At 59.5% G+C, this 25,879-nt stretch overlaps 9 protein-coding genes across 9 annotated transcripts; 4 read left to right on the forward strand and 5 right to left on the reverse strand.

Annotated features, from left to right (window-relative positions):
* Window positions 1-307: 307 nt before the first annotated feature.
* Window positions 308-3,106, reverse strand: BDZ90DRAFT_232132 (RabGAP/TBC). The gene is made up of 5 exons (XM_025506136.1): window positions 2,006-3,106; window positions 1,709-1,937; window positions 1,562-1,638; window positions 1,417-1,499; window positions 308-1,344 (listed from the first exon to the last, which is right to left on the reverse strand). Exons 1-5 carry the CDS (start codon window positions 3,015-3,017, stop codon window positions 385-387), a joined length of 2,361 nt encoding a protein of 786 aa, XP_025362348.1. The 5' UTR covers window positions 3,018-3,106; the 3' UTR covers window positions 308-384.
* A 184-nt stretch (window positions 3,107-3,290) lies between these two features.
* BDZ90DRAFT_232133 (PFU-domain-containing protein) lies at window positions 3,291-6,091 on the forward strand. Its single transcript, XM_025506137.1, has 5 exons — window positions 3,291-3,378; window positions 3,448-3,634; window positions 3,707-3,887; window positions 3,972-4,518; window positions 4,585-6,091. Exons 1-5 carry the CDS (start codon window positions 3,322-3,324, stop codon window positions 5,998-6,000), a joined length of 2,388 nt encoding a protein of 795 aa, XP_025362349.1. The 5' UTR covers window positions 3,291-3,321; the 3' UTR covers window positions 6,001-6,091.
* On the reverse strand, window positions 5,982-9,158 carry BDZ90DRAFT_232134 (hypothetical protein). Its single transcript, XM_025506138.1, has one exon. The coding sequence runs from the start codon at window positions 9,131-9,133 to the stop codon at window positions 6,155-6,157; it is 2,979 nt and encodes a 992-aa protein (XP_025362350.1). The 5' UTR covers window positions 9,134-9,158; the 3' UTR covers window positions 5,982-6,154.
* A 23-nt stretch (window positions 9,159-9,181) lies between these two features.
* Window positions 9,182-10,751, forward strand: BDZ90DRAFT_170712 (FAD-dependent thiol oxidase). The gene has a single exon (XM_025503688.1). It carries the CDS (start codon window positions 9,331-9,333, stop codon window positions 10,480-10,482), a length of 1,152 nt encoding a protein of 383 aa, XP_025362351.1. The 5' UTR covers window positions 9,182-9,330; the 3' UTR covers window positions 10,483-10,751.
* On the reverse strand, window positions 10,655-12,148 carry BDZ90DRAFT_219900 (acid protease; the record flags this gene model as incomplete). The annotated part of the gene is made up of 2 exons (XM_025504417.1): window positions 10,655-11,316; window positions 11,431-12,148. The coding sequence occupies 2 exons, from the start codon at window positions 12,146-12,148 to the stop codon at window positions 10,655-10,657; spliced, it is 1,380 nt and encodes a 459-aa protein (XP_025362352.1).
* A 964-nt stretch (window positions 12,149-13,112) lies between these two features.
* Window positions 13,113-17,214, forward strand: BDZ90DRAFT_170721 (hypothetical protein). The gene has a single exon (XM_025503689.1). The coding sequence runs from the start codon at window positions 13,358-13,360 to the stop codon at window positions 17,087-17,089; it is 3,732 nt and encodes a 1,243-aa protein (XP_025362353.1). The 5' UTR covers window positions 13,113-13,357; the 3' UTR covers window positions 17,090-17,214.
* Window positions 17,114-20,872, reverse strand: BDZ90DRAFT_170701 (hypothetical protein). Its single transcript, XM_025503687.1, has 4 exons — window positions 20,330-20,872; window positions 19,453-20,266; window positions 18,767-19,387; window positions 17,114-18,703 (listed from the first exon to the last, which is right to left on the reverse strand). Exons 1-4 carry the CDS (start codon window positions 20,696-20,698, stop codon window positions 17,340-17,342), a joined length of 3,168 nt encoding a protein of 1,055 aa, XP_025362354.1. The 5' UTR covers window positions 20,699-20,872; the 3' UTR covers window positions 17,114-17,339.
* A 491-nt stretch (window positions 20,873-21,363) lies between these two features.
* On the forward strand, window positions 21,364-23,743 carry BDZ90DRAFT_232139 (hypothetical protein). The gene is made up of 2 exons (XM_025506139.1): window positions 21,364-22,123; window positions 22,197-23,743. Exons 1-2 carry the CDS (start codon window positions 21,758-21,760, stop codon window positions 23,589-23,591), a joined length of 1,761 nt encoding a protein of 586 aa, XP_025362355.1. The 5' UTR covers window positions 21,364-21,757; the 3' UTR covers window positions 23,592-23,743.
* BDZ90DRAFT_260225 (S-adenosyl-L-methionine-dependent methyltransferase) lies at window positions 23,685-25,748 on the reverse strand (the record flags this gene model as incomplete). The annotated part of the gene is made up of 3 exons (XM_025508238.1): window positions 23,685-24,513; window positions 24,583-25,037; window positions 25,116-25,748. The coding sequence occupies 3 exons, from the start codon at window positions 25,746-25,748 to the stop codon at window positions 23,685-23,687; spliced, it is 1,917 nt and encodes a 638-aa protein (XP_025362356.1).
* Window positions 25,749-25,879: the final 131 nt, after the last annotated feature.

Consider the following 25,879-nt stretch of genomic DNA (forward strand, 5'->3'; position numbering starts at 1 on the left):
AGCCGATAGGAGCTCAACAAGTGAAGAGGGGGCTCAGGATGAGAAGAGGAGGGGCCTGCCAGCTGTACAGAATTAGGATGCTGCGCTCCCTCGCTCTTGTGATGGTCGGAAGAGCGACGACAAAGCTTCTCTTCAAGCGGCACGCAGATGCTGAGCGCGGCCGAGAGTGGGAGCGGCTGCGATTCAGGAACAAGGAGCCGTGAGTGGGGCTGCGCGGCGTCGAGTAATGTGACGAGTCAAATGCGATGATGGATGATGGTGGCGGGGACGGCGATTCTGGCGAAGGTGATCTCAGAACAAGGTACGAGGGCGCGAAAACGGTATGTAGATGGTGGACGGCGCAGCCGTACCTGTCGACATGGTCGTGGATGAATTCGGTTCGAGCTACATATCCGCTGTTGGCGCTGCTGACGACGACGATGCCCAAGCATCCGTCGACGATGCTGGTCGGCTGGCGGGACTTACCGCACCCCTGACGCTGTCCTTTTTCTGTTCACTGCCGCGTCCGCCAACGCCATTTTCGCCGCTGTTCCCTTCTGCTACCATTCTTCCTCGGGTCGGCGTTGCAGCCAAAGACGAAGCCGATGACGAGGATGCTCTCGCCCCTCCACCGTGCCCAAACGCCAAGCTAGGCTGCCCGGCTTGCTGATCAGCGAGCAAGCTAGCCTCAGCATAAAGCATCTTGTATCGAATCAACTCCTCCTCCATCTCCTCCTTCGCAATTTTGCTCATCACTGCATCTTTCACCAGATCGACATGCTCTGTCTGGTTCTGCTGCAGCTGCTCCTCGAGTGACGCCACTCGTGCTGCCAAGTTGCGATTGACGAGGCGAAGGGCTTCTACTTCGCGTCGGTGCGCGTTCGCTGCTTTTACTTGCTCCTCAAATTCGGCGGCGTATCCGTCAAGAGTGAAGGGAGAGATTTGCACCGAATAAGCTTCTCGAGCAAAGGAGTCCACATCGTAGCGCGGTGAGGCGTCATTGCTACCGCTTGCGACCTCGTATCCATCCCACATATCTGAACCCTTGAGGTAGGCCAAGGCGTGCTCAAATGACAGATTGATGAGAGCATCCTCGTTGCGGCGCATGAGGGCGAGCGCGAAGCGGAAGACAGCTTCGATGCCCTCTGCAAAGACGGAGTCGAGAACCCGGTAGACGAAGTCGAGGGGGAAGCGGTAGGAGAAGAGGGTCATGAACCACTGGCTCGCGTACATGCTCGTCTTGACTCCGTGCCGGACCAGATGGCGATGTAGGAGGGGGAGCGTGTCTTCGAGAAGACGGTCGAATTGGAAGAGGCGTAGCTGAAGAGCCGGCATATTAGGGACAAAGTGGCCGCGGAGACCGTACTGAGGGCGATGAGGAAGACGAAGATGTCAGTATGCGCGGGATAGAGTGTCGCAAACCGCGATGGCACGCACGCTCTTCATTAGCCTGACCAGAGTTGAGAAGACCTCCTCGTCCGGCATGTTGAGAAGTAGTGGGCCGACGATGAATTGCATGCCTGCGCGGGCGTGGAGCGAGGTTCAGTACAGCCGTGAAAGAGCTAACGCTACGCACTCTCACCTTGGCAGTATCCAACCTCCTCGTCATAGAGCGAGTAAGCCTTGACAACATTGTAAAGATTCTCTTGCCCTACGCCCCTGTGCCAAGGAGAGTCGCGCCGTCAGCTCCAGTTTCCCTCTGCTCTCAGTTTCGCTGCGCATCACTCACTTGCCATCCTTGAAATATTCTTGCTCAGGGAAAGTTCTTCCCAAGTCCTTTCTGATCTGCTTCTCATGCGGACTCGTTTGCCGCATGTTGTAGGCATAGATGAGCTCCATCTCCTCATCCTTGCTCGCTGAGAGGAGCTGCCAGCAGAGGCCTCTGAGCTGAGCGGGGATGCCCGCTTGGATTGCGCGGCTGAGATCTTGAGGATGGTTTTGTGCGACTTCGTGATAGTCTGTGCGGGCGAGAGACTCAGATCAGTTGTCTCATTGCACGTATGCTGTGAGCAGCGAGCCGACTCACTCCCCATGACCCTCCCCCAGAAGTCCCAATCGACTCCGTCGTCTCCCACATTCATCTCAGTAGGCGTCGTATCTGCATCATCGCCGTCGCCGTAGCCGCCATCGCCTGTCCCTGTGTCCGCAGCTGAAGCGGTCGCCGCCGATGTCGCCGAGGCAGCGCTGTGCGTCCTGGAATGCTGTTGATGGAGCCTCTCAAAGTTCTCACGCAGCTTCTCGATGCCTTGCTGGCTCTGCCGACGACTTCCGTTCCCTTCGTCCCCTTCGAGTCTAGAGCGCATACGCTCTCTCAGCTGCGCGGAGTCGCGGTGTGAGGAGCGAGCGGAGGCCGAGGCAGAGGCGGAGGTGGGGTTGGGGGCGATGGTGGACGATGAAGAAGATTGGCTTACAACTTCACCCTTTGGCAAACTACGCGGTTTGCCATTTGGACCATCGCTGCTTTCGCCATCGTCTTCTTGCAGTCCAGCTACGCTCGTGATCGTCGATCTTTTGCCTTGCGGCGCGTCTTCGAAGCTGCTCTGATCAGGCGCGGGACTCGACAGACTGACCTCAGAGTATCGCTGGCTTGACGAAGTCGGGCTAGGTGGCACCGTTGCCGCCGCGCTGGTGCTTGCTGTCATGAAGGAGCTTGAGCGCGCGACAGGAGTTGTAGCGCCATCCTGGCCGAAGGGATTCTCAATCATGGTCTCAGGATCGATAAGAGATACGGCGCCCTGTGAAGGGGACATGGTGGTGTTGGTGTGGGACGATGGGTCCACATCTGATGTTGTGGGTGGTGTACTAGGTGGCGAGGCTCGAGCTAGCTTGGGCGAGGGGACTGTTGGAGTAGAGACGCCGCTCTGTGTCGCCTCATGAGACCTCTTCGATGCTTCGGATGATGAAGGTGACGACCCCGACTTGGATGATGACGATGAGGGTGTCTCGAAGCGGGCCTTGAGAGCGTTGACGCCGCTGACACTGCTAGGCCCTTTGGCAGACGAAGGCGTCGAGGGGCCAGAGGATACACTCGCTGACATGGCGTTGCTCACTGCTGTCGTCGTCAAGTGATGTCGCGTAAGAGGATGTCAAAGTGGGAGAGAGAGAGTGTGTGTGCCTGTGTCAGGACAGGGTTTCGCTCCTTGAAAGTGTTGCTTTCTGCGCCACGCCGCCTGTCCGCCGCTCATCTGCTTGCCCGCCCGCCTCGTTGGTGGCCCCTGCACAGAACTGTCAGTTGAGCCTGATGGCGCCCCCCTCCGCCTCCACGAGGCTCCGTCACTCAAGCCGCGCGTCCGTCGAGGTCAACTGGACCTTTCTTCTCAACTTGACACAACTCAACCTGCCATGGCATCATCCAGTGCATATAAGCTGTCAAACCAGCTTCAAGGGCATCAGGGCGATGTGAGTGCCCTCCAAGGCGGGCAAGACCTTCTCAGCTGACCCCGCTCTTTGCCTTCTCGCCTTGTCCAGGTCCGAGCTGTGGCCACTCACTCCCACTCGAGCGGCTCTTCCCTCGTCATCTCTGCCTCTCGCGACAAGACCGCATCCGTATGGACAAGACGTGCAGGTGGTCGCAATTTTGAACCTCCAGAGACACTCCCTGGTCATGGAGGGTACGTCAACTCGTGCGCGTGGCTTAGTGATGGGGCAGACGGACGTAAGTAGCCCGACATTCATCATGGAAGCAGCCGCCAAGCTCACCGGACGTCCTCGCCCCGCCTTTGCCCAGTGTTCGCTCTCACCGGTGGGCAAGACAAGCTGGTGAATGCATACCAGGTCAAGGTTGGAGGCGACGGCAGGGCGATACCGTCAATCAGCGCAGACTTCACTTTAGTAGGGCACGAGGACAACGTATCGACGCTCGATGTTGGGCCAGGAGGCTCATACGTCGTGAGCGGTAGCTGGGACAAGTGAGCAGCAATGCGGCCAAGAATGATTCATTCCTCCTTTTTGAGCTCGCTGACCCTCATTGCCCACTTACCACCGTCTTTCAGGACGGCCCGAGTCTGGAAGAACTGGCAATGCGTTGCGACCCTCAAAGGCCACCTCCAGGCAGTCTGGGCCGTCGTGGCTGTCGACTCAGATCGCATCCTGACTGCATCAGCAGATAAGCTTGTGCGTCTCTGGTCCATCTCCAGGCCGCAAGAGCCCATCGCAGTCTTCGCCGGCCACTCGGACGCAGTTCGCGGACTACACCTCCTGCCAGGAGAGGGATCCTTCGCGAGCTGCTCAAACGACGGCAATATCAACGTGTGGTCCATCTCTTCGCCCCACAGGCCAATGCAGGTGCTCTCGGGGCATACCAGCTTCGTCTACTCGCTGACCGCCCTGCCGACTGGAGAGCTCGTTAGCTCGGGGGAGGACAGAAGCGTTCGCATCTGGAGGGAGGGGAGCTTGGTCCAGACGCTCACTGTCCCTGCTATCTCGGTCTGGACAGTCGCAGCCTTGAGCGACGGCGATGTTGTCTGTGGAAGTAGCGACAACTTCATCCACATCTTTACCAGGGATGCCAGCCGTGTCGCAGAGGCTGGCGAGATCGAGGTGAGTGTGGACAATGCAGGCGGTTGACGAGGGCCTCTCACTCACATCTCACTTCATCGACGACAGGCATACGACCGATCCGTCTCATCACAGGCCCTGAACAAGACGCAAGTAGGCGACATTCGCAAGGATCAGGTGCCAGGTAAGGAGGCACTGAACAAGGCGGGCACACGTGAGGGCGAGACCAAGATGGTCTCCGCCTCTGGCGGCGTAATCGAAGCCTACCAATGGTCCACTGCCAGTTCCTCTTGGGAAAAAGTAGGCGAAGTCGTAGGTGGCGTAGGATCCGGCACAAAGAAGCTATACGAGGGAAAGGAATACGACTACGTCTTCGACGTCGACATTGCGGATGATGCACCTCCCCTCAAGCTCCCGTACAACCTGAGCGAAAACGCCTACATGGCGGCGCAACGCTTTTTGGAGAGGAATGAGCTGCCTATGAGCTATCTTGAGCAGGTGGTTGGCTTCATCGACAAGAACACGGAGGGTCAGACCCTCGGTGTTGGCCAGGATACGAGTACCTACGTGGATCCTTACTCCGGAACCGGGAGGTACATTCCGCCGCCGGCCGGAGGTGCAGGGGGTAGTAATGGGGCTGCGCAGCCTGGAGCAGCAGCGGCGACGAAGGCTCTGGCCATATTGCCCGTCCGCGAAGCGCAGTCGTTCAAGCAAGCCAACCTTCCTGCCCTGGAAGGCAAGCTGAAGGAGCTAAGCGCGACTCACAGCGGCGGGAGCGTGGATGCGACGCAGACTGTCGCCCAGCTCACTGCGGCGCTTCAAGCTGGCGCCGCTGCCACTCCTATAGACCTGAGCCCCATCCTGTCCGGCCTAGAATCATGGCCCAGCTCGGCACGCTTCCCGCTCCTCGACCTCGTCAGGCTCGCATGCCTCTTCCCTACCACTCCAGCAGCAAACGAGCTTCTTCCACTCATCCTGTCCGCCTCTGGGTGGCACGCGGCTTCCTGGCCATCAACTGACAGCAAGGCGGCAGAGACGAACACAATGCTTTGCGCCCGCGCACTAGCTAATGCCTTTTCGTCTTCCACGGCAACGGGTGGCTCTGCACTTCTCTCGAGCTCGACGGGTGCGGCAGACTTGCAGCCGCTCCTGGCATGCCCACACTTCGCTCACCTCAGCAAGCCAGGCCGTGTGGCCTTCGCAACCGTCTTGCTGAACTTGTCGACCAACCTTGTCTCCGGCAGCAACGCTATTGACTCCTCTGCTCTCTTGGAGGCAATCAATCGTCTCTTGACCGAAGAGCCCGGAGACGATGAAGTGGTCTATCGCACGCTGATAGCGCAGGGCAATGTGCTGTTCGCGGCGGGTGAGGGCAAAAAGAGCGGCAAGCCTGTGACTTTGCCTGTGGGAGCCGTTCAGCTGGGAGGGGATGCGGCTCAAGCGTGGGGCCAGAGGTTGGGCGGTGGGTCACCCCGAATAAAGGAAGTACTGGAGGAGATTACGGAGGTGGGAAAGAGGCTGTGAGCGTGCCGGGTAGCATATAGAATGAGAGGAGAAGGGGCAGAAGCAACAGTGTAGAAGGAATGAATACATTGGCTGGTATAATGACGTTGATGACCGCACCGGCCCCCGCTCTGAACGATGCCGGTTCGACTTGACACTCCTGCTGAACGCTTCTCTACTCTCCTCTACGCCGCGAAGATGAACCCGCCAGCAAGCTCGGTCCAAGACCAGCATCGTCTTCGCCAAAAGGCGGGATGCCCGTCGCTGGCGCCGCCACTGCAGATCCTGACGTTGGAGTCGCTGCCGCGGACGTCGTCACCGAGGACAAGGACGTCCCACCTTGCAGTTGGCCCATCCGACTCTTTGCTGCGCCCCAGGCCGGCGTACCACTCCCACTCCCACCACCACTCCCGCTCCTCCCGGCGCGAGTGGGTGTTCCCTCCCTCCTCCTTACAGGAGCAATCGCTCTCGTCGGCACCGCCTCTCTACCTTGCTCCTCAGCAGGAGACTCGTCATCCTGGGTGCCACCCATGCCCAATCCATCCAGATTCGACAGAGGGCCCCAAGCCGCATTGGCAGCCGCTTGAGCCGCCGCGTCCCTATGAGCGGCCAGGCGAGGGGCAACGGCTGAGAGGAGTGGACTGCTTGATGAGGCTGCTGCAGCTGCGGCCGAAATTCCAGCCGGGCCGCCGCCGCCGCCATTGGGTGCCGTAGAGGATGAGGTCGAAGAAGCGGAGACGGAAGCTGGAGGGAAGTAGCCACCATTGAAGGTTGCGGTCGGGCTAGTGACTGAGTTGCGATGATACCAGGACTGCGGCGCGTGATACCTTGCGGGGCTTGACGCACCGCTCCCTCCACCTCCTGGGCCTCCTGCGCTTCCACCTTCTGTTGCTTGCATGCTGCTCATGCTTCCTGACCCACTCCCAAGGCCTAGTCCTAGACTCATCAACGGACTCAGAGCGCGACGTTTATGAGCGCTACTTATGTAAGGATCGTACCGCTCCCCTGCCCCGCTGGTACCGCGCTCCGAGTTGGCATTCCCGCTACTACTACTCGATCCACCGGGAGAGTCAGAGCCAGTGCCGCCGAAGCCGAACTTCCTCTTCGTGCTCGCACTGGTGACCGCACTAGCCAAGGTGGGAGAAGAGGCTCGGCTTGTATTGAAAGCGGCCACTCCTCCAGGGTACGCACCACTCGTGCTCGCGGCGGGCGATGTGGAAAGGCCACGACTAGCTGCGGCAGCCAGTGCAAGATCCTTCGCTTTACTGTGATGATGATGATGGTGGTGATGCCGAGCATGCCAGCTCGCCTGATAGCCGTGCAGACGATGTTGCTTGCGATCGTAGCTGCTTGCTCCTCCTGCTCCTAAGCTGCCTGCGCTTCCGCCAGGCGTGGCACCATCTCTTCCCGTGGCGGCGGAAGATGAGGTCTGGCCGGGGGAGTTGCGGAAGTCGGTCCATGCTGAGCCCGTTCTCTTGCGGCCAGTTGTGCTGCTTGTTGAGATGCCGCCACGCATGGGCCCGGTGGTGGAGGGTTGGGTCGGGGTCGAAGTGGTGGAGGAGGTGCTGGGAGATGAGATGGAGAGGCTGTGATTCGCCGCAGCCGGTGCTGCTTCCCCTCCAAGCCCAGCAGCAAGAGCGCTCAGCCCCATTGGGGTGCGTGGCGCCTCTGTCAAGCCGCGATTGAGTGGGTGCTGACGTGCATCCCAGGGGTAGCCGCCGCCGCGCTCATTGACCGGAGAGACGTTGGCTGACGAGGGGAGAGATGGGGTTGAAAAGCGTGGTGGAGGAGTCGAGATGGCCGAACTGGGGAAGAGGGTGGACGAGGAGGCGGGGCCAGCATTGTGACCGGCCAGAGGTGTAGTCGATAGAAGCCCGCTCCCAGCATCAGCGCTCGCGCTATCGTCTTGCATAGCCTCATCGTCTCCCTCGTCCATTTGCATGTCGTTGGCAGGCTCCAGTGTGGCACCATCAGGGCCGTCAGGCAGTGAGGCAGGCGTGCTCGCAGGCTCGTATCCGGCATCTGAGTCTATCTCGTCACCCTCATTTGAGGAAGGACTGCTCAATGCATCAGAAGAGGACTCAAAGCCTACATTGTCGAGCAGATCGTCGTCCCCAGAGGACAAGGCCGCATTGCGTTGTGCCTGTGCGTGCGCTTGCGAGACGCTGAGGTTGCCCGAGGCGGCATCTGCGTCGTGGACGAGGGTAGAAGATGAGGATGAAGGTGTAGCAAAAGGGCTACCTTCGCGCATACTGCGAGAGGCCGCAGCCGCTTCGTTGATGGCGCCTAGGCGTTTTGTGACTTTGGCTTCGCTTGCTACCTCCCCTTCGCCAGGTTTAGACTCTTCCTTGAGGAGTTGAAGGACACGCCGTAGTGGCGGCGCTACTGCATTGCTACCTCGAGGTGCGAGTGAGTGGTTCTCAGCCCTCTGCACCGCAACTCGCTTTGTCGGGGAACTAGCCGTAGACTCCTCGTCGTCATCCTCGGCCTCCTCCATCCTCATATCCATCCCGTCCAAATCCAGCTCCACGTCGTCTTCCCCTCCGTACGATGATGCTGCATCCACGCCTGTACTCCAAGGCTCAGGGCTCAAATGTTGACGACGGGACATTGGCGAGCTCGCCCTCTGCCTGTTGCCCATACTGCGGGCAAAGGGCGATTCACGCTCCCCACCGCGCATCGAACGAGGGGAGAGGGGAGGGTTGCTTCCCATGCGCGAGTAGGAGGATGTGAGACGTTCGCGGCTTCTATCGCGATCTGCCGCCGAGCGATAGGACGTCGTATGAGAGGGGCTTCGAGGCTGACGATGTGGTTGAAAGGGAGAAGAAGAGGAGGATGTGGGCCCACGATCGTCGTACCCTCCTTTGGCTGTGCTGCGCCCTCCGTCGTCATCTTCGTCGTCTTGTCCATCGTCGGGCGCTGCTGTGATGATGTTGCGGGACAGCGAGGAGCGCGGTCGCAGTGCGTAGGAGCCCAAGCCGCGTTGTTGTGTTGGTCTGGCACCAGCTGCCGTCGTCGATGCCAGAGGAGAGAGGACGGCAGGCGATGGTGAGGCCGAGCGAGTGGGTAGAGCAAAGTCTGCCAGAGAGGTAGTGAAGTGAGGGCGACAGGTTCGCCCTGGGCCTGCGCCTGGCTCTGATTGGCTTGCGCTCATCGCTCGTCGTACATGATTGGCGAGAATGAGAACAAGCCACTCTCAACAAGCCACTCTCTCTCTCTCCTCCACGAAGTCCGAGTCCAGTCGGGGTTGGACTGCAAGCGCGAAGCGAGAAGTCAAGACGAGTCTCCAAAGGCGGACTGAGCTTTGTTTCCTCCTTTGCCCTCCTTCCTTCTCATCGCCACCCACTCACCATGCCACCTTTCCCCTCAAATCCCTATCCCTCATCATCAAGACGCTCCAAGGCTACCTTCATTAATCGTATCATCCCTTCAATCCGTCGACAGCCATTTCTCCTCTTTGGCCTCCCCTTTACCCTCACAATCGTAACAGCCGCCTATGGCCTCTCCTACCTTACTCAGACCCGCTACGAGTACAATGCCACCAAGGTGTCGGCCCTGAGCAAAGAAGAGGAGCTTGGAATGAAGAAGGACAGGAGAAAAATCGACTTGAGGGAAGAGTACTTCAAGTTGGGCGGTGGTACAAGGAGTGGCGCCGGCCCTACCGCTGGACAAAGCGACGAGGGCGACGCCTGGGAGAATTGGGAGCCCAAGCGTGTACCGCGGCCTGAAGGAACAGAAGAGTGGGGAGTTGGAGGCGGAAGTACAGGGTCTTACGTCGAGTCTGCGTCCAACACGCGCGACTACAAGGGCAAAAGGAGAGCGACGGGACCTATTGCGGCTGAGGGGCCTGAGGAGGGCACGCCGCTGCCTGGCGGCAATCGAGTCATTATCACAGAGAAGGGCGAGAGGCTGGTCATTGGTCCCGACGGGAAGCCATGTCGCTCTTGTTCGAGCAGACTTGCCTTCGCAGATGCCATGAGGGGCTCAGGCGGCGGTGGGTCCGCAGGCAAGACGGCAGGAGGCGTGGGGTTCGGCGCAGCAGCAGCAGCAGCAGCCTCAACCTCTTCAGCAGCTTCTTCGGACAGGTCAATCTCGCAAGTGAAAGGTTGCCCGCCAGACGTCGAGGAGCTCGGTCGCTCCACGTGGGACTTCCTACACAGCGTAGCAGCCACCTATCCGGAGAAGCCCACAGAGACCCAACGCTCAGCCCTTCTCTCCCTCCTCACATCCCTGCCGGTTCTCTATCCCTGTGGGTATTGCGCCGACGCCCTGAGCGAAGACTATGCTCGCCGAGCAGTGGAGAGACCCGCGGCTGGTACCCAGGGGAAGCCTCTGGAGAACATGACTCTACAAGAGGCGACGGAGAGCAAGCGCAGCGCAGCGAGGTTCATGTGCTCGATTCACAACGAGGTGAATGTGCGGCTGGGGAAGCCCGTCTGGAATTGCGATGACCTGGGCAGATTGAAGAGGAGATGGGAAGATGGTGGGGAGAGGTGCTTTTAGCAGAGTAAAGGAGAGCTAATCAAAGCCAAATTTCAAGAGGCCACGCTATGCTAATTGCTATTTGCAGGACGATTCCGTGTGTAGAGAGGCAGATAAGACGGCTATGCGGGAGTGTATGATACAAGATTTGAGGGTAAGAGAGGGAAAGGTCAAAGGTCCGGGCTCACGAACATTAGCAAAGGAGCGCTTGTCCCACAACTGCTGCAAGGACGGCCATCACGGCGAGCTGAGCAGCCATCGCCTTGTGCTGCGCTGCCCCCGACGTTGTGGCAGGCTGCGTCCTCGCGACCGTCGTACTCGAGGCGCCGCCGTCGTTCAGTCCATCCGCAAGCGCAGCAAATCCAACTCTCGCCGTGTCTCCATTCTGCATGATGGTGTAGACCGACGAAAGGAACGCGTCGCCCACGATCCACTGCAGCGTAGAGGCAGATGTGGACCCAACGGAGAAGAAGGCGCCCATGCAGTATTCTCCTGACGAGTCGAGCGCGGCCACCTCGAATTGGTCGCTGCCCAAGCTGTACTGCTGGTTACCAAAAGTTAGGGTGGCATTGACGGACGAATCGCACGGATATTGGTAGTAGCCATCCGCGCCCTCGATTGCCGAGGCTCCATCAATTTTGCTGTACATGGCGGCGATGACCGACTCTGGCCCACCAATCAGAGTTGTGCCTGAGTCAATGGCAGCCTTGTTCGTCGACCCGATGTCGATGGAAGAATCTGCTACGGAGACGCCGCCGAGAGTGATGAGCCAATAAGTCTTGGAGATGACGTTGCTCCAGTTGATGTCGCCTTGGTACAGAGAGGTGTTGGTTCCGCCGAGGGTGAAGTAGCCGCCTGCCACCGTCGAGGATGACGAAGACGAAGACGAGGACGAGGACGAGGTCGATTGGCGGCGGTATGGCCCACTGCTGGGTCCGCCGGTCCCTCCTTGACCCCCCTCACCGCCACCCGTGGAGACGGTAACATCGTCCGTGCTGGGGCTACGCTGCAGGTAGAAGCTGAACTCGCTCTCGTTTGCGGCCTGCCAGAACGGCACGGAATTCGCACTGCTTAGTGCTTGGAAGCCCAAGCCAGCGATTCCAGAGGTGACATCGTCCTCCAAGTTGGACGACACCTCCGTCGCAACGGCAAAAGGCATGCCAGGTACTGTATGCCCCGCCAAGGTGAAGGTGTCCCTCGCCTCGTACCCATTGACCGCCCCTGAGCCATAGGTGATGGAGAAGGCGGAGGAGGCATTACTGAAGGTGGAGGAGGCCGAGGGCGTGAAGTTGGAGGCGGAGACCCAGATGTCTGACGAGCCCGTGTCCAATACAAGGTTCAGGGCTTTGGCAGGTGTGCCGACCTCGAAGGTGGCGTACCAGGTGGAGTCGTGTTGGTAATTCACCAGGGGGGCGACACCCACGTCACGTCGCTTCGAAGACGAGGAGGTGGCAGTCTCGAAGCCGTATTTTCCTTGCAGGTGGGAACGGTGGTTGTTCGCCCATGAGAGAAGGTCATCGCCGGTGCGCGTCGGTGTGCGCTTCTTGACGATGGGGTAAGTGCGGGGTGACTTGGATGACGAGGAGACTGAGACATCAGGGGATGGGGCAGGAGCTGCGTAGGTGGTGGCGGCTGCGGCGAGGCACAGGAGGAAGAGGCCGCGAGGCGAGAGCGGTGAGGTGACCATGATTGCGAAGCTCTGAGATGCGAGTCCGTAGATGAGTGAAGAGGGATGGATGAGGGATGAAGGTGAAGTGCGAGGATAAGAGACCCGAGATGTCAATCTATGAATGGTTTCTCTTTGGTCTTGGTTGAATGCGAGACAGCGTCTTCAACCGGCGGCGGGCTGTGACGTCTGCCGATGGATGACAGAAGTGCAAGGACGAGGAAGCTAGATGCCGAGAAGAGAGGAATGGAGAAGGAGGGATGTCCAGAAGAGGTACAAATCTCACGTACGGGCGGAAGCTTTGATGTCGTACGTTCGTTCGGAGGGCCCTGCCGACTGGCACTGCTGACGACGACGAACGATGGACGACGCCTCATTCGGCGAACAATGCATTCGTGCATCGCTCTCTCTCTCTCCCTCTCCTGATGATGCGTTCATTCGGCCCCCCGCCGCCTAGATCGGCCTCCGCGTTTGTTCCCACCAACTCCACCCCGCCTTTCTCTCAACTATACGCAGGCGCAAGCCATGGCTGCCGCCGTCGCCGCGATTTGAGGCGACACAGCCGGGCAGCCGAGGCGGCCGGGCAGATCGAGCCTCGACGCAGACAAAAGGGGTCGTAGTAAGCCACGCCTCTTTCTAGCGCGCCGATGCAGCACAGCAGCTGCGAAGAGCAGCGGCGGCGGCCAGGCTAGCGGCTCGTTCAACTGCGCCTTGGCGACCGCGACTTTGACTTGCTGCATTCGGCAGGAGGTTGCGGCTCAACCGCGAAAGGGTCCATTAGGAGCAAGGAAGCCCAATCTTGATCCGTTGATCGACGCCGCCGCGGCCACGAGGGGAGGACTGCCCGCGCGACAGGACCGTAGCATTCAGTCAACCTGTTAGACAACGGACTGGATAGGGCTTGATGCCGAGTCAACACGGTGGTACCATGCCTTGGCCTCTGAAGCTCGTACCGCAACGCTGGTGCAGGTGCAGGTGATTTTGGACGGAGAGTCAGGACGCATGAGCCAGCCCAGCGCTGCGATGGAGATCCAGGATATCCTTCTCTGCCGCGTGCAAGCTTGCCCCACAATTTTACTGATCAAGCAAAGCTCGTACGATGCCATTTCACTCCCATCTCATCTGGAGTCTTTCCGCTCGTCAATCGTAGCGGTTGGTGTTGCTCGCCATATTTGGCTGGACTGGCGGACTGAGGGTCGACTGGCTCGATGACGTCCGTCTGCAGCGCGGATGCGGGAGCGGCTGGCTCATCATGTGTCAGCCCCGGAGTGCGGAAGACGAAGCCAGGCTGCACGACTCTGGTCGAGTGGAGATTTTGAGCTACGATGGAGGGCTTTGCCCTACGAGATTAGACGAGGGCGAGACGTCGACGACAGACAGCAGCAGCAACAACGAATCGGTCACTACGAGGGCCTTAACGCTCTTCATCACCAACCAACAGCAGTTGTATTTCCATCGCCGTCCTCTCACTGTTCAACGGCGCGCGAGCCCGTCTTGCTTGAATCGCGGAAGAGGGCCGGCCATTCAGGCACAACTCCACTTCAGCATCATCTTACCCCATCGGTCCATTACACTGCAATGCAGCCCGAGGCTGCTTCGACGGGCGCAGGCCATGACTTCGTCCTCTTCGACGACAGCTATGGCCCCGGGGGGATGCCGTCGTCGTCCTCATCAGGGTCGACTAGCACACTGGCCGAGGCAATGGGTTCCTCCTCCGCGTTCCCGTCGATGTCGAGAAGCAAGCCATCCTTCACAGAGTATCGCGGACCAGCTTCAGTCGGGGGAGGGAGTGGTGGAGGTGATTCACCATTCGGCAGCCCAGCATCGCGACTCGAAGATGACTTCCCAGTCACAGGAGCAGGGGGTGGATCAAGGCCTTCGTCGGTGGGCAGCCATGGTAGCGGAACATTAAGCGCAGCAACGGGCATACCGAATCGCAAACGTCAACGAGGCAATGACGGGCGAGGTCATTCGAGTACGACTTCTCTCACCGGTCTCGCAGCTGCCATGGGCGCTACCTCGAGCAATCCGAGCCACCAGAGACAAGGCAGCGCATCAAGAGGCTATCGTCAGCGACATTCCATCTCAGACGACAGACCCATCCCGGGTCTAGCAGACACGACATTAAGCAATTCGGGCGACGACTGGTCACTCGCAGATACATCTCCTCAGAACCCTCCGAGCGGCAGCTTTGGCCCGCCGATTGGCGCATTATCACTCGGAGGAGGAGATGGATCAGCGGAACAGTTCGCCTCTCTCTTCCCAGAGCTATCTCAGCAGCAGCAGCAACAGCAACAGCAGATTCAGCAAAATGTCGCAGCGATGAAGTTCCAACCACAAGCGCACATGGCCTCCTTCCCAAACTATGCTGTGCAAGGAGCCATGCCTGGCTCCAACGCCATGTTCCCAGCATCGCAGCCAACTCCAGCACAAGAAGCATTTGCTCGCCAGCAAGTGCGTCAAGAGCTAGCTTCGGTCGACCAGCGAGCACTCCGAGGCCCTCTGCGCGACCTCGCGCAAGGCAACAACAATGTCTCGAGCGGCGGCTTTATGCCTACAGCGCCCGCTCAGCCAAATTTCGAAGCCGACTTGATCGCTGCAGCTCAGAGCTTCGCAGCAAACAGTCAGGCCAATCGTGGGAGAATGGGAGACTCAAGAGCGCCGGGCATCGGTTTGGGACCGAAGCAGGCTGATCCCCTGGCCCTCAATCAACAGCAAGGCAACGTCGACCAGCAACGTAATCTCCTCTTCCCCGGTCCAGGCATCAATGGCGGCGGTACATGGCAGCCAGACTACGCTGCGCCCGTAGCCTGGTCGCAGGCCGACCCTGACCAGCAGATGCAGCCCTCGCCACCAAATCAAGGTGGTCCACCACATCGTCCTCCCGTCGGCCCGAGGAAACGCAGCAATAGTTTCGATGCCAGCTTCCTGCCAGCCTCACGCCCCTGGTTCAGCCAGTCACCGCCTCAGCAACCGGACATGGCAGCCCAGAATGCGCTCGGCGTTGCACCTGCAAACAGTCTGCAAACGGGACCCGGAGGCGTAGGCATGGGTACAGGGACTGGATGGACGGGCGAGCCCACGAACAACTTCAACGCCTTCGACTTGAGCGGCGGTCAAGCTCTGGGTCAAACGAAGCCTCAGCGCAAACCATTGACGAGGGATCGTTCCGGTCTGACCGTCTCGCCCAGAGAAATGTACCTCGACGCGTCGGCGAGCGACGAGGGCAAGAACGGCCTCGCGGGCTGGTCTGGTCCGCAATTGGCAAACATGGACGCCAACCAGATTCTCAGCCAATTGCTGATGTCAGCAGGCAAGGATGGCTCCCAAGTCTCGACGCCGAAGGGTCAGCCCAACATGCCAACCTATCTCAGCAAGCCGCCCATGTTGCGAGCTGATACCATCCGGCCGAGCGACAGTCAGCCGGCAGCGCCAATGATGGGCGGCGATAGACATGCGCCTCCCACTGCAGGCTCATCTGCGAGCAGCGGATTGAGCCTATTCAGCCCAGCGAGCAGCGATACCACGCCTGATACAGACGACTCCGACGAGAAACCCTTCCACGGCTCTAATGACAACTTCTCGAGGGCAGATTACGAGGCATTGCTCAGAGCCCAGCCTCAATTTGCCCAGCCTCTGCCACCTCCGCCTCCCATTCAACAATCGCAGCGAAGCACTGCCCCCACCCGCCGACCAGCAAACATGCCGCGCTTCCTGCCCTCCTCATCAAGCAGCAGCGAGGACGAGGACGAGGACAGTGGTCACCTGGTGCCCGGCCGCGTCATGGGTCCTCACGGTCCGCAGAGCGTCAATGGTGGGCGTGGCGGAGCCTTTGGCGGCTCATCATCCGCCTCATCTTCGGGGGGCGGTCAATCTTCGTACCTCGACAAGCCCCTACCTTCTCAACCACTCGGTCGAGGACGAGGCCTGCAAGGCGGCTACGGATATATGCCTGGCAGCGCAGAGAGTGGGCTCGCAATCGACCCTGCTGAAGCGATGAAGTCCAATGCGATCGATGCGACTATGACGCCCGCTAACAATGCAGCTGGCGGTGAGGCGCCGAGCATGCGCGGCAGTGGGGCAAGTCTCAACGGCGGGAGTAGCGAGGCGTCCAACATCGGCGGCGAAGCGGACGATGGATCTATCAGTCCTTCGATCAGGAGCGGCGCACAAGCTATCACACCGCAACAGGGTCAGCAAGGCTTTGCGCGCCAGCAATTTCAGCAAATGCGTGGCCCTCCGGGAATGATCGGGTCTGGGCAAGGTCGAGGTGCGTTTGGCACGCAAGGAAGCCAGATTGCCGCACCGCCCACCGTCACGCAAGCGTCCTCCTTGTCGGCGCCTTCGTCGCGTCGATCCAGCAACGCCTCAAGCAGCAGTAATGGCAGTCAGTGGGAGGGACCAGACGCTGCAGAGGAGGATGACGATGAGGAAGAAGACTACGAGCCCGGAGAGGGAGGAGGAGCTCGGAAGCCTCGGGGGGGCCGCGGTGCGCCCACTGCTCAGAAGAAGGCAGCAGCAGCACGTCGCAGCGGCGGGGCCGGTGCTGGAGGCGCAGCAGCAGGGCAACGCAAGTCCGTCTCAGACAGCGCCCCCTTCAGCGGCGGCGATGCCTCATCAGACCCAGCCCTAGCCGGCTTCCACCCCGGCGGTGTCTCAACGCACGGCTCCGTCACGGTGTGCGAGTACGTTTCTCCCCTCACTGGCTCACGGTGTGGCACCGAGTTCCATCGCCCGTACGACCTTGCGAGGCATCGTGAGACCATTCATGCGAAGGAAGAAGCTTCGCTGGTGAGGCAGGGCAAACTGAGTAAGGAGCAATGTAGAGTCCTGTACGTCGAGGTGGATCCGGCGCGTAGTCAGGCGACGCAGGAGTGGAAGTGCGATGGGCGCAATGGGTGTGGAAGCGTCTTCAGTAGGAAAGATGCATTGCAGCGTCATAGGAGATTGAGGAACCATTGAGGACGGCGAGAGTGAGGCAGGTGGAGCATTAGCGGAACAATCAGTAGGCAGCATTTAGTCTTGAATAATAATCACATTAGGACACGTCGCAATTGGAGTACAACAGGTCATGTCGTCGTCGTTGTCGTCAAAGGTAGCAAGATGGGCCCAAGATAGAGTAGCAGGAATAGAAGCGGAGGAGCACACAGAGTAAAAGCGTTCGTGGATAGTTCGGGGTCGTCCAGCGGTGGTATCGCGTCAGGAAACTCCCTCATCCCTCCTTCCTCGACCCAATACCCAACGTCATCCCAATCCTCTCAATAGTACTCGCCCTCTTCCTCGATTTGACCGTAGAGACCGGCGCTGAGGCGGACGTAGAGATCTTGGACGCGGCTGTCGCAGCCGTAGGCGTCTTGGGATCTGTCTGAGGATCAACGGCATTGCTGCTTGGCTCTGGATATGGCGGAACCATCGATTCGCTGGCAGCAGCAGTAGGAGCGTCGACCATCATTGTGTCTCCATCGGAGCCTGCAGTCGGGAGGCCCTGCAAGCCGAGATCGCCTACGGCGGACGAGGATACCGGAGCGGACATGGTCGACGACTGAGGTTGCTCCTCACCGGAAGGCTGCTCTACATGCACCTCGGGCGGTTTTGCCACAATGGTGCTTCCTCTCTTGCGGTGGAAGCGACTGTTGAGCCCGAGCAACGAGGTCCTCGTACGAGGTGAGGCGGGCGGATCGGCAGGAGGTTGCTGCGGTGAGCCTGTTCGCCCCTCGCTCAGCGACTTACGCCCGCCGCCTGCACGCAGTAGAGAGGAGAAACGGCGTTCATCTGTGTGCTTGACGTCCGAGCCTGGTGTGCCCAGGCTGCTGCCCTGTGGGATCGTGGGCGTCGTGCGAGCGCCTTCGCTCCCGCCGTCGGACATCTCGCTGCCTGCACCTGCAGCAGCGGCGTGGCGTAGCCCTTCCCTGCTCTTCTGGTGGCTCGGCAACAGACCTTTGACGGCATTGCGCGTCTTGGACATGAGGGCCGCACTGATCGAGTTGCGGCGGGAGGCTTTGGTGCCATCCGCTGCCTCACTTGTGGGAGCTGCTGCCGTGGCAGATTGGGTAGCGGTCTCTGCCTGCTGCCCAGCCGGATTGGCCTCAGCCATCTCCGCATCAGCCGCAGGGGGTGGCTCGACCACATCTGCCTCTGAGATCCAGAGCATCGACTCTCCATCGTCCGTGGCGATGCTGCCGTCGCGCCTCGTAGGCGAAGGCAATGAGCAAGGATGCAGCGCCGAGCAGTCGCTCATCGTCATCTGGGACTTGATCGACGCCGCGGAAGACTTCACGCTGCGGCTGTCCGACACGTCGCGATTGTGGATCGAGTAGGCGTGAGAGACATTGCCGTCCGTATCGCCGCCGCCCAGCGTGTGCGTCAGCGAGGTGCGACGTTGTGCTTTGAGAGCTGCGAGGAGATTTGAGGTATTGTGCGACGCCAAGTTGCGGCTGCCGGCTGAGGTGAGGGCTTTGAGGATGGCGTTGGCTGTTGGGCGAGCATCTTGGTGCTGGAAGGCTATGCGCATCATCTCGGTGCAGGCGGGAGAGAGACCCTCTGTCTCGGGTGGCAGTGGGACGCCGGCCAAAGTAGCTGCCGGAGAGAAGACAGGTCAGTCAATGCCACGAAGAACCACGTTGGTCTGTCGGCACTTACTCTTCATCAACACCAGTGGGAAGCGCCTCGCCCACTCATGAAAGCGCGGCAAGTTGTGCTCGCATCTGTGCAGGCGATGACGAGGCTCTGTCATGTCGGTCAAGTCATCGAAATTGAAGCTGAAGGCGCAGACCGTGTCCGAGGGCTTGCGACGATCATGAGGTGCCAAGCGAAGCAGGAGAGAGAGCACCGTGCAAGCCCAGCTCCAGATATCGCTCTTGATGCCCCATCCGCGCTTGAAGTCGCTGTACGCCGCATCGAAGAGCGGGATCTGCGAAGGAGCAAAGTACGCCTCCTTGTGGCGCACGTAGTCGTCAAGGACGGAGCGAGAGATATGGCGATGGTCTACGTAGCGGCCTGCTTGAAGAAGAACTTCGGGTGCCATGAAGAAGGGCGAGCCAGTCAGAGAGCCGAGGCCTTCAGTGTGCACCATGTGCGGCGCTTGAGGTGTGACGGTGCCTTCTTCGAGGAAGCGGTCGAATTCTTCGACGGCGGTGGTCGAATCCTTGTAGAGATTGGGGACACAGACGAAGCGGCGACTTGCTCCCAAGTCGATGATCTTGGCTGCGCCCGTGCGGGCATCGCGCATCATGTTGGATGGCTTCAAGTCGCCGTGGACAACTGCGGTGTGGGCAAAGAAAGAGGTCAGAGCTAGTCACTTCCCAACGCACGAGTCGCTCACTTACTATGATTGGCGTGAAGGAAAGCCAGCCCCGCAGCAACATCGCGTGCGACATCCTCGACCTCACGATGCGACCACTCCCTCTTCCTCTTTTGCCAGCCCTTCGACGTCAGCTGCGCGTCCAGCTCCACCAAACGTTCAAAGGCGAGCAGACGTGGAACTGGCCCGGTCTCCTCCTCCATCTGTGCATCCGTCATATCGGGGCGAGACTCATTGCCAGGGAAAGGCAAGTCGGCAAGTAGACGCACCAGGCCGGTCTTGTTCGAGCTGAGCTTGTCGAGCTTCGATACAATCTGGCAAAAGCGGAAGAGACGAGCTTCTCCTCTTACGACTCGAGTGTGGAAGCCAGATGTATCTCCCTTGGCTAGGGCAGCATCTGCGGCGTGGGCGAGGGAGCGGCCCTGTCCCGTCTTGGGCATCTCGTCGAATGCGCCTGACACGGGCGTCCGGCACACCTTGACAATGATGACGGCTGGTGGGCCCGAGCGGCGGTTACTTACAGCTGAATCAGCTGGGACAGTGCCGGTTGAGGCTTGACGCCTTGCACCAAAGTCCGGACGCATTATGTGGTCAGTTGATGGGTTGCTCAGGCTGCGATTGAGAGCTCGTCGGCCAATATCCCCTGATCCGCCATCTTCACCGGGGAGCGAGACAGTGGTCAGGGCTGGCGACGGGCCCGGCAGGGACAAGCCGTGATCTTGCTCTGGGCTGAGGTGATTGGCACCGATAGCAGGGGAGGCGGTCGAGCTGGTTTCAAAAGTCACGGGGGGCGTGAAACCATCATCGCGCTCGAAGCGGTAGACCGTGCCAAAGCCGCCCTGTCAAGGTGTGAGGGGAATCAACGTCTCTTCTCGGCATTGCGTGCGAGCCTTGGTACTCACCTTGCCAACCTGCGCAGGTTTTGCGTCAAAGAGGGACCCATGTCGAGAGTAGCGTAAAAGCTGCTGCGCGGCGGTCGACGGCGTGAGGGTAAAGTGAAGATCCAGAGGAGGCAAAGGCAATTGCAGCGCATCAACTGGCGGATCGACCTTGGGCGAAGGAATGGGCGAGGGACCCTGGGTATGACTCTCCTTGGCCGCAATGACGGTTGGCAGCAAGCCGGTGGCGGACATGATGGTTGCTAGGACGCCAGAGGATGTCGTCGATGTCCGCTTGGACTGAGGTGAGTGACGAGAAGGGAGAGCAAAGACTTTCGTCGTGGACGAATGGGATGCCTTTTGAGGGATTGCGGTCGACGATCGAGTAGGCATGACGTTAATCCCCGCCAGGCGAGGGGCTAGGAGGTGATGAGATGAAGAGGGGGAAGAGCACCAGCAGCACCTTGACGACGTTGTCGAATGCCAGGTTGGTGAGGCATGATGGCAAACGATCTGGGCGGTGGGGCTCAGACGTCTTGCTCCCCTCCTTTCGACCTTTACGGGCGGATTGCGAGTGCCAATCTACTTCCTCTTCATATCATGGGTGCGTGCGCAGGGACGCTATTACCTTGGCCTCGCCTCACGGCTGACGGCGACCATCTACCGCTCGGGCCGCTCCCGCGACGGAACAGCGGTGAACGGACCCCCGGCCTTGCTCATCGCGCGAGAACATCGTCGTGCGATGGGATGCGCCACCCGTTTGAGCGGTCCGACAGCGGGCGGCATAAGGAGTGACATGAGCATGAGAGGGGTCCAGTTGCATTCGTCGATGATGAGCTCCTGTGAGGTCCAAGCGTCGAGAGGGGTCTTGTTCAATGAAGCGCGATATATGGAGAGGACAGAAGATTGGGCGAGATTAACCTCGCTTGGCCTCAGGATTGCGCTTGCCATCGCACGGCGTTCTCGAGATGAAATTTGGGCCCCGCGCCTGCGTTCAGCCCGCGTGATGACGATCGGCGCCGTGACGCCCAACGCCGCTTTGATTAGCGCCACTTACCACTTGATTGAGGTCGAAGCTCTGCCTTTGTTCGCGATCCGAACGATGACCGCGCGACGCTTTATCTTCGAGCTCTCACGATCAGGACAAAGTGACGTGTCCCCAGGGCTATGACAAGGATGTCTGAACGTATGGCCCTTTGTTCAACCGGCTCGAGACGCGTCCGTGAGACAAAGGGAGCATGGTCGACCAAAACACAATGGCTTCGACATGACCGCTACAAGAGCTCGTGAACCGTATGAGCTTTCGCAGCTCCGTGCAACTGTTTACTACCACTTCGACCCCTCTACTGCTTCACACAGGAGCGGCTGGTCCCTCCTACACGCCTCGGCGATTTTTTCATCGCCCAGCATTTCTGCCAGCACGCGCAGGCCCCCTGTACCGGCTCAAGCGACATGCTCCTGACGCCTACCGCTGTTGCCTTTGTGGCGCTCAACGCCCTTCGTATCCTTTCCGTCGTCTCGCTGATTCTCGTTTTTGCCTCCACGATTGAATCGATGATCCTCGACGGTCGTGAGGTGGCTCTGGCCCAGCCTGACGATTACGAGGACTGCGACTACCTCCCCGGGACGGACGTGCCTACGCACGCCTGGGGCTTGTTTTGGGCACATCTCGATCGTACCTTCATCCTTATTTTGTGCCTGATCGGCGTACTGAGCGAGATCAATTGGGGTGGGATCTGCGAGCGGGGCTTTCAGCATTGCCTTCCCATCTTTAGCTTCGCTTTCGGCCTGGCGCCGCTTGGCTGTTTGCAGATGATGGTAAGCGCGGCAGGCGACCTTGACGCCGACCAGATCGACTGACACTTGATCTCTCTTCTGATCGCCAACGCAGATTGGAACCAACCTCCTCTCGCAATACCTCGACTCCTTTCCTCTGGTCACCTCTTGGCTTCTCTCCTTCGTCGGTCTAGTCAATCTCCTCGTCGGGCTCATCTTCGCCAGGCGAGGCAAAGTGTGGCGCTGCCTGTCCATCAAAGATCGTCATGGCTGGACAGGCCCGAGCGGCATGACTCAGATGATTGATGGGCAGGAATATCCGACCGAGAAGGAAGGAGGCTCGAGCGGTCCACCCTTCTACCGTCATCTCAATCGTGCCACAAGTCAGCTCGGCGGCGGCGCAGGCGCGCAGCCTGTGCGAAGCATCTCGCAGGCTTTTGCTGCTGTCAGAGCGGCCAAAAAGGGTCGCAACCAAGCTCAGGGCGCACCGGCTCATCAGCAGGACCTTTCCCCATCGTACGAAGAAGTTTTGAGGGCGCAGGCACGCGAGGCAAATGAGCGTAGCGAGCGGGACTACTTTGGCTCCCAACTACGCCATGGTGTCAAGGGCAACGACCTTGCCGCAGACTTGGAAAGTGGACGAGTTCTCTCTGGCGCCTTCGTCTACGACAGTGAGGCCGGGCACAATATCGCGCTCGGTCGCCCACCCTCCAGAGGGACCGACACTTCCGACAACGTCGCCGTGCGCTCATTTGGCACGGGGAGCTCGACTACCGCGTATGGCACCACGTCGAGAATGACCTCAAAGCGCCAAGGGAAGCAGCGTGCCGTCCCAACCGCCGCAGGCTATCCCCGCTCGCCATCCTCCCTTTCGCTTGCCTTCAAGCGCCGTTCCCTCGCACTGGCCAAGGCTGCACGTAGAAGGCTCAGCTCCAGCTCCCCAAGCGCAGCCTCCTCTGCCCAGCGTCGCTACCAGCGCAAAGCTGCGCCCGAAATGCCTAGCTTGAGGCAACGTCGCCTTGCTCTAGCTGCTGTCCGCCAGGCGGAGCGTGAGCGTGACCAGCTTCGACGTCTGGCCAATGAGCTTCGACTTCCCAGCTCGGCCAAGCCGGGCGGCCGTACCGACACTAGCTTCCTCTCGCCCACCAGCGAGTATGGACCGAGCGCTGCACCGCCAGCGACAGGAACGGCCAACGCTCCAACAACCATCTACTCGCCCGGTCAATCGACGACAGGCCTGACCTCGATCTCGCGGGCACAACGTCGTTTCGGGCGGGACTCAGAAGGGGCTTACTCACGCTACGAGGCTTGGTACGATGCAGCTACTGTTGAGCCTCCCGCAGCCAGCAGGCCAAGCTTGGAGCAGCCCTTGCCCGCCTATCAGCCTTCCGTCGCCGGGTCGCAGAGAGAGAGGGCGCTGAGGGGTGGAGAGGATCTAGGATTTGGAGCTGGGCGACTGCCCGTGGCTGCTAGATATGAAAGTGAATGGGTCGAGAAGTTGAGATCCTAGTGCGATCACTTTGCTTCAGTCCGTCGATCGTATGCTACCCTGTCTTGGCCATCTATTCGTCTTGGCCCATCTCATCTATATCTCTTGCTCCACCTAGATCGTCGTAAGCTTGGCCTCTTCCTCCTTCTTCACCTCCTCGCCCTCATTACTCCTTTTCCTCCTCAGCACGCATACTCCCTCGACGTGGTATGTTTGAGGGAAGAGGTCCGCCCCTCTTACACTAACCACCTCGTACCCCCCTTCACTTCCTCTCACAATCTGCCCAACGTCCCTCGCCTGCGTATGAACATTACAGCTCACGTACACGATTTGTTCCGGTCCCAAATTTACCAGTTGCTTCACAAACGCCTCGTCACACCCGCGTCGTGGGGGATCGATGACGACAGTTGTGCGAGCGGGAGGGTAGGAGATGGTCCCGAAGATGTCCTCGGCATTGCCCGCTAGGAAACGCACGTTGGGGATGCTGTTGAGCGTTGCGTTCCTGCGCGCGAAGTCGATTGACTCCGCTGTGATTTCCACTCCAGCGACCTCCTTGAAGAGTGGGGCTAGAAGCAGTGCAAAGAGGCCTGAGCCGCAGTACGTGTCGACGAGATAGTGTTCTTGATCCTGTCCCTCGCCAGTAGTGGAGCGAGCGGAGAGAATGGCCTCACGTACGTACTCGATGAGCCCGGGGAGGACTGAGCGGTTATTCTGGAAGAAAGACCCCGAAGGCGTCTCGAAGCGGACATCTTGTACTTTCTCCCGGACTACCGCACGGTATGAGGTGACGACTTCTGAGTCGCCTACCAGTGCTGGAGTGGGACCGCCATCACGCGTCGAGACAGGGTCCTTCGCGCGGTCATCTTCGCTGATGCCAAACGCAGATGCGGTGAGAGAGTCGCGAAGAAGGAGGGTGGCGCCGTTCGGGAAGGAGTTGATGGAGCTGTACGGGCGGGTACGTGTCAGTACCAGGATGGGCTAAGTTACCGAAGGAAAGGTGTGGTGCACTCACTTCTTGACCTTCCTCTTTTCGACAGGCAAAGCCTCCTGCAGAGCCGGAGTCGCAAGGGGACACTCTTCAATATCCAAAATGCCGCTCTTCCCTCCACCCTTGATGGTATCGAAGCCGATGCTGACATCATCGGCCCACTGCCTGCTGAGCTCCTCCAACTCCTCCGGATCCACCTTGTCCAGCACTCCCTTCATCTGCTCACGCGCCTGCCCCTTGCCTTTGCCTCGGCGAAAGTTACCCTTACCACCGCCATGGGTGTTCTTACGCCGAAAGTCGGTGAGGGAGCGTGGAATCTCGAAGTGAGGGGTGAGCTTGGTGCGGTACCCGTATTGCATTGGGGAGGGAAGTGTTGGGAGGGTGGAGGGGAGGAGGGAAGGGTCGAGCCCAGAGTAGTGCGCGAAGGCGTGGGTGACCACGTCCTGTTTGATGGACAGCTGTTTCTCGTAGGTGAGCATCTGTGTGGGCGAGGAGGGGAGAGAAATATTTATGTCAGTTGCCGCTGCGAAGGGCTCACGACTTGATGTGACACCAACCTGATATTGGCATCCCGCACAATCTCCAAAGTACTTGCACCCCACAAGATCGTCTCTTCTATCGTCGCTCTTTTCTAGTACCTCCACCAGATCGCACTTGGAGTGCAGTCTCTCATTGCGATCCACCCTCACCCTCACAAGCTCGCCCGGCAGCACATGCGGGACAGTGAGCACCCAGTCACCAGAAGGGGCAACCATGACTCCCTCGCCCTTTGCGGACAGGCGCAGCACTCGTGACTCAAAGATGGTGTCGCGTTGGAACTTGTCTTGCCATTCTCCTGATCCCTGGCCGTTGTTGGACATGATCTCGTCCACCTTTTCCCTGCCTAGCACTGCGAGGATGTCAAACCAAATGGGTTCTTCACCCGTTTTGCAGAGGGTGGCCTGGCGAGCCTTCTCTTTTGCTTTGACCTTCTTTGCAAAGTGCTTGGGGTCGAGAGGACGCTGAGGACGGCTATTCGGCTGGTTGGCTGAAGCTCCGTTGGCGCCATTGATGCCATTCTGTGGTTGAGCAGATGTTGAGGCGACAGAGAAAGAAGAGGCGGCGGCTGTAGGAGCAGTTGAAGCACGAGGAGATTCAACCCTCTGCCTCTTGGGTGGCGGAGAGGCCGAGGTAGCAGCGGTAGATGACATGGCTCTCAGCAGCCAAGAAGTGGTGAGAAACGCTGTTGCTGCTCTTGGCCTGGCAATGAGACGGCCAATGTGCATAGACTGGTCCTCGTTGGAAGTGAGGATGATGAGAAATGCGACTTCGACGCAGCAAC

Source organism: Jaminaea rosea, assembly GCF_003144245.1.
Source record: "Jaminaea rosea strain MCA 5214 unplaced genomic scaffold BDZ90scaffold_6, whole genome shotgun sequence".
In the NCBI taxonomy this organism is placed as follows: domain Eukaryota; kingdom Fungi; phylum Basidiomycota; class Exobasidiomycetes; order Microstromatales; genus Jaminaea; species Jaminaea rosea.

Coding starts and splice junctions, on each gene's coding strand:
- BDZ90DRAFT_232134 (XM_025506138.1), bottom strand. CDS start 9,133: ATGAGCGCAAGCCAATCAGAGCCAGGCGCAGGCCCAGGGCGAACCTGT.
- BDZ90DRAFT_232133 (XM_025506137.1), top strand. CDS start 3,322: ATGGCATCATCCAGTGCATATAAGCTGTCAAACCAGCTTCAAGGGCAT. Junction 3,635..3,706: donor TAGTGATGGGGCAGACGGAC/GTAAGTAGCCCG, acceptor GCCTTTGCCCAG/TGTTCGCTCTCACCGGTGGG. Junction 3,888..3,971: donor GTGAGCGGTAGCTGGGACAA/GTGAGCAGCAAT, acceptor ACCGTCTTTCAG/GACGGCCCGAGTCTGGAAGA.
- BDZ90DRAFT_232132 (XM_025506136.1), bottom strand. CDS start 3,017: ATGTCAGCGAGTGTATCCTCTGGCCCCTCGACGCCTTCGTCTGCCAAA. Junction 1,639..1,708: donor GAATATTTCAAGGATGGCAA/GTGAGTGATGCG, acceptor TCCTTGGCACAG/GGGCGTAGGGCAAGAGAATC. Junction 1,500..1,561: donor GGAGGTTGGATACTGCCAAG/GTGAGAGTGCGT, acceptor ACGCCCGCGCAG/GCATGCAATTCATCGTCGGC.
- BDZ90DRAFT_232139 (XM_025506139.1), top strand. CDS start 21,758: ATGCTCCTGACGCCTACCGCTGTTGCCTTTGTGGCGCTCAACGCCCTT. Junction 22,124..22,196: donor TTGGCTGTTTGCAGATGATG/GTAAGCGCGGCA, acceptor TCGCCAACGCAG/ATTGGAACCAACCTCCTCTC.
- BDZ90DRAFT_170701 (XM_025503687.1), bottom strand. CDS start 20,698: ATGCCTACTCGATCGTCGACCGCAATCCCTCAAAAGGCATCCCATTCG. Junction 20,267..20,329: donor AACCTGCGCAGGTTGGCAAG/GTGAGTACCAAG, acceptor ACACCTTGACAG/GGCGGCTTTGGCACGGTCTA. Junction 18,704..18,766: donor CCCACTGGTGTTGATGAAGA/GTAAGTGCCGAC, acceptor TCTCTCCGGCAG/CTACTTTGGCCGGCGTCCCA.
- BDZ90DRAFT_170721 (XM_025503689.1), top strand. CDS start 13,358: ATGCGGGAGCGGCTGGCTCATCATGTGTCAGCCCCGGAGTGCGGAAGA.
- BDZ90DRAFT_170712 (XM_025503688.1), top strand. CDS start 9,331: ATGCCACCTTTCCCCTCAAATCCCTATCCCTCATCATCAAGACGCTCC.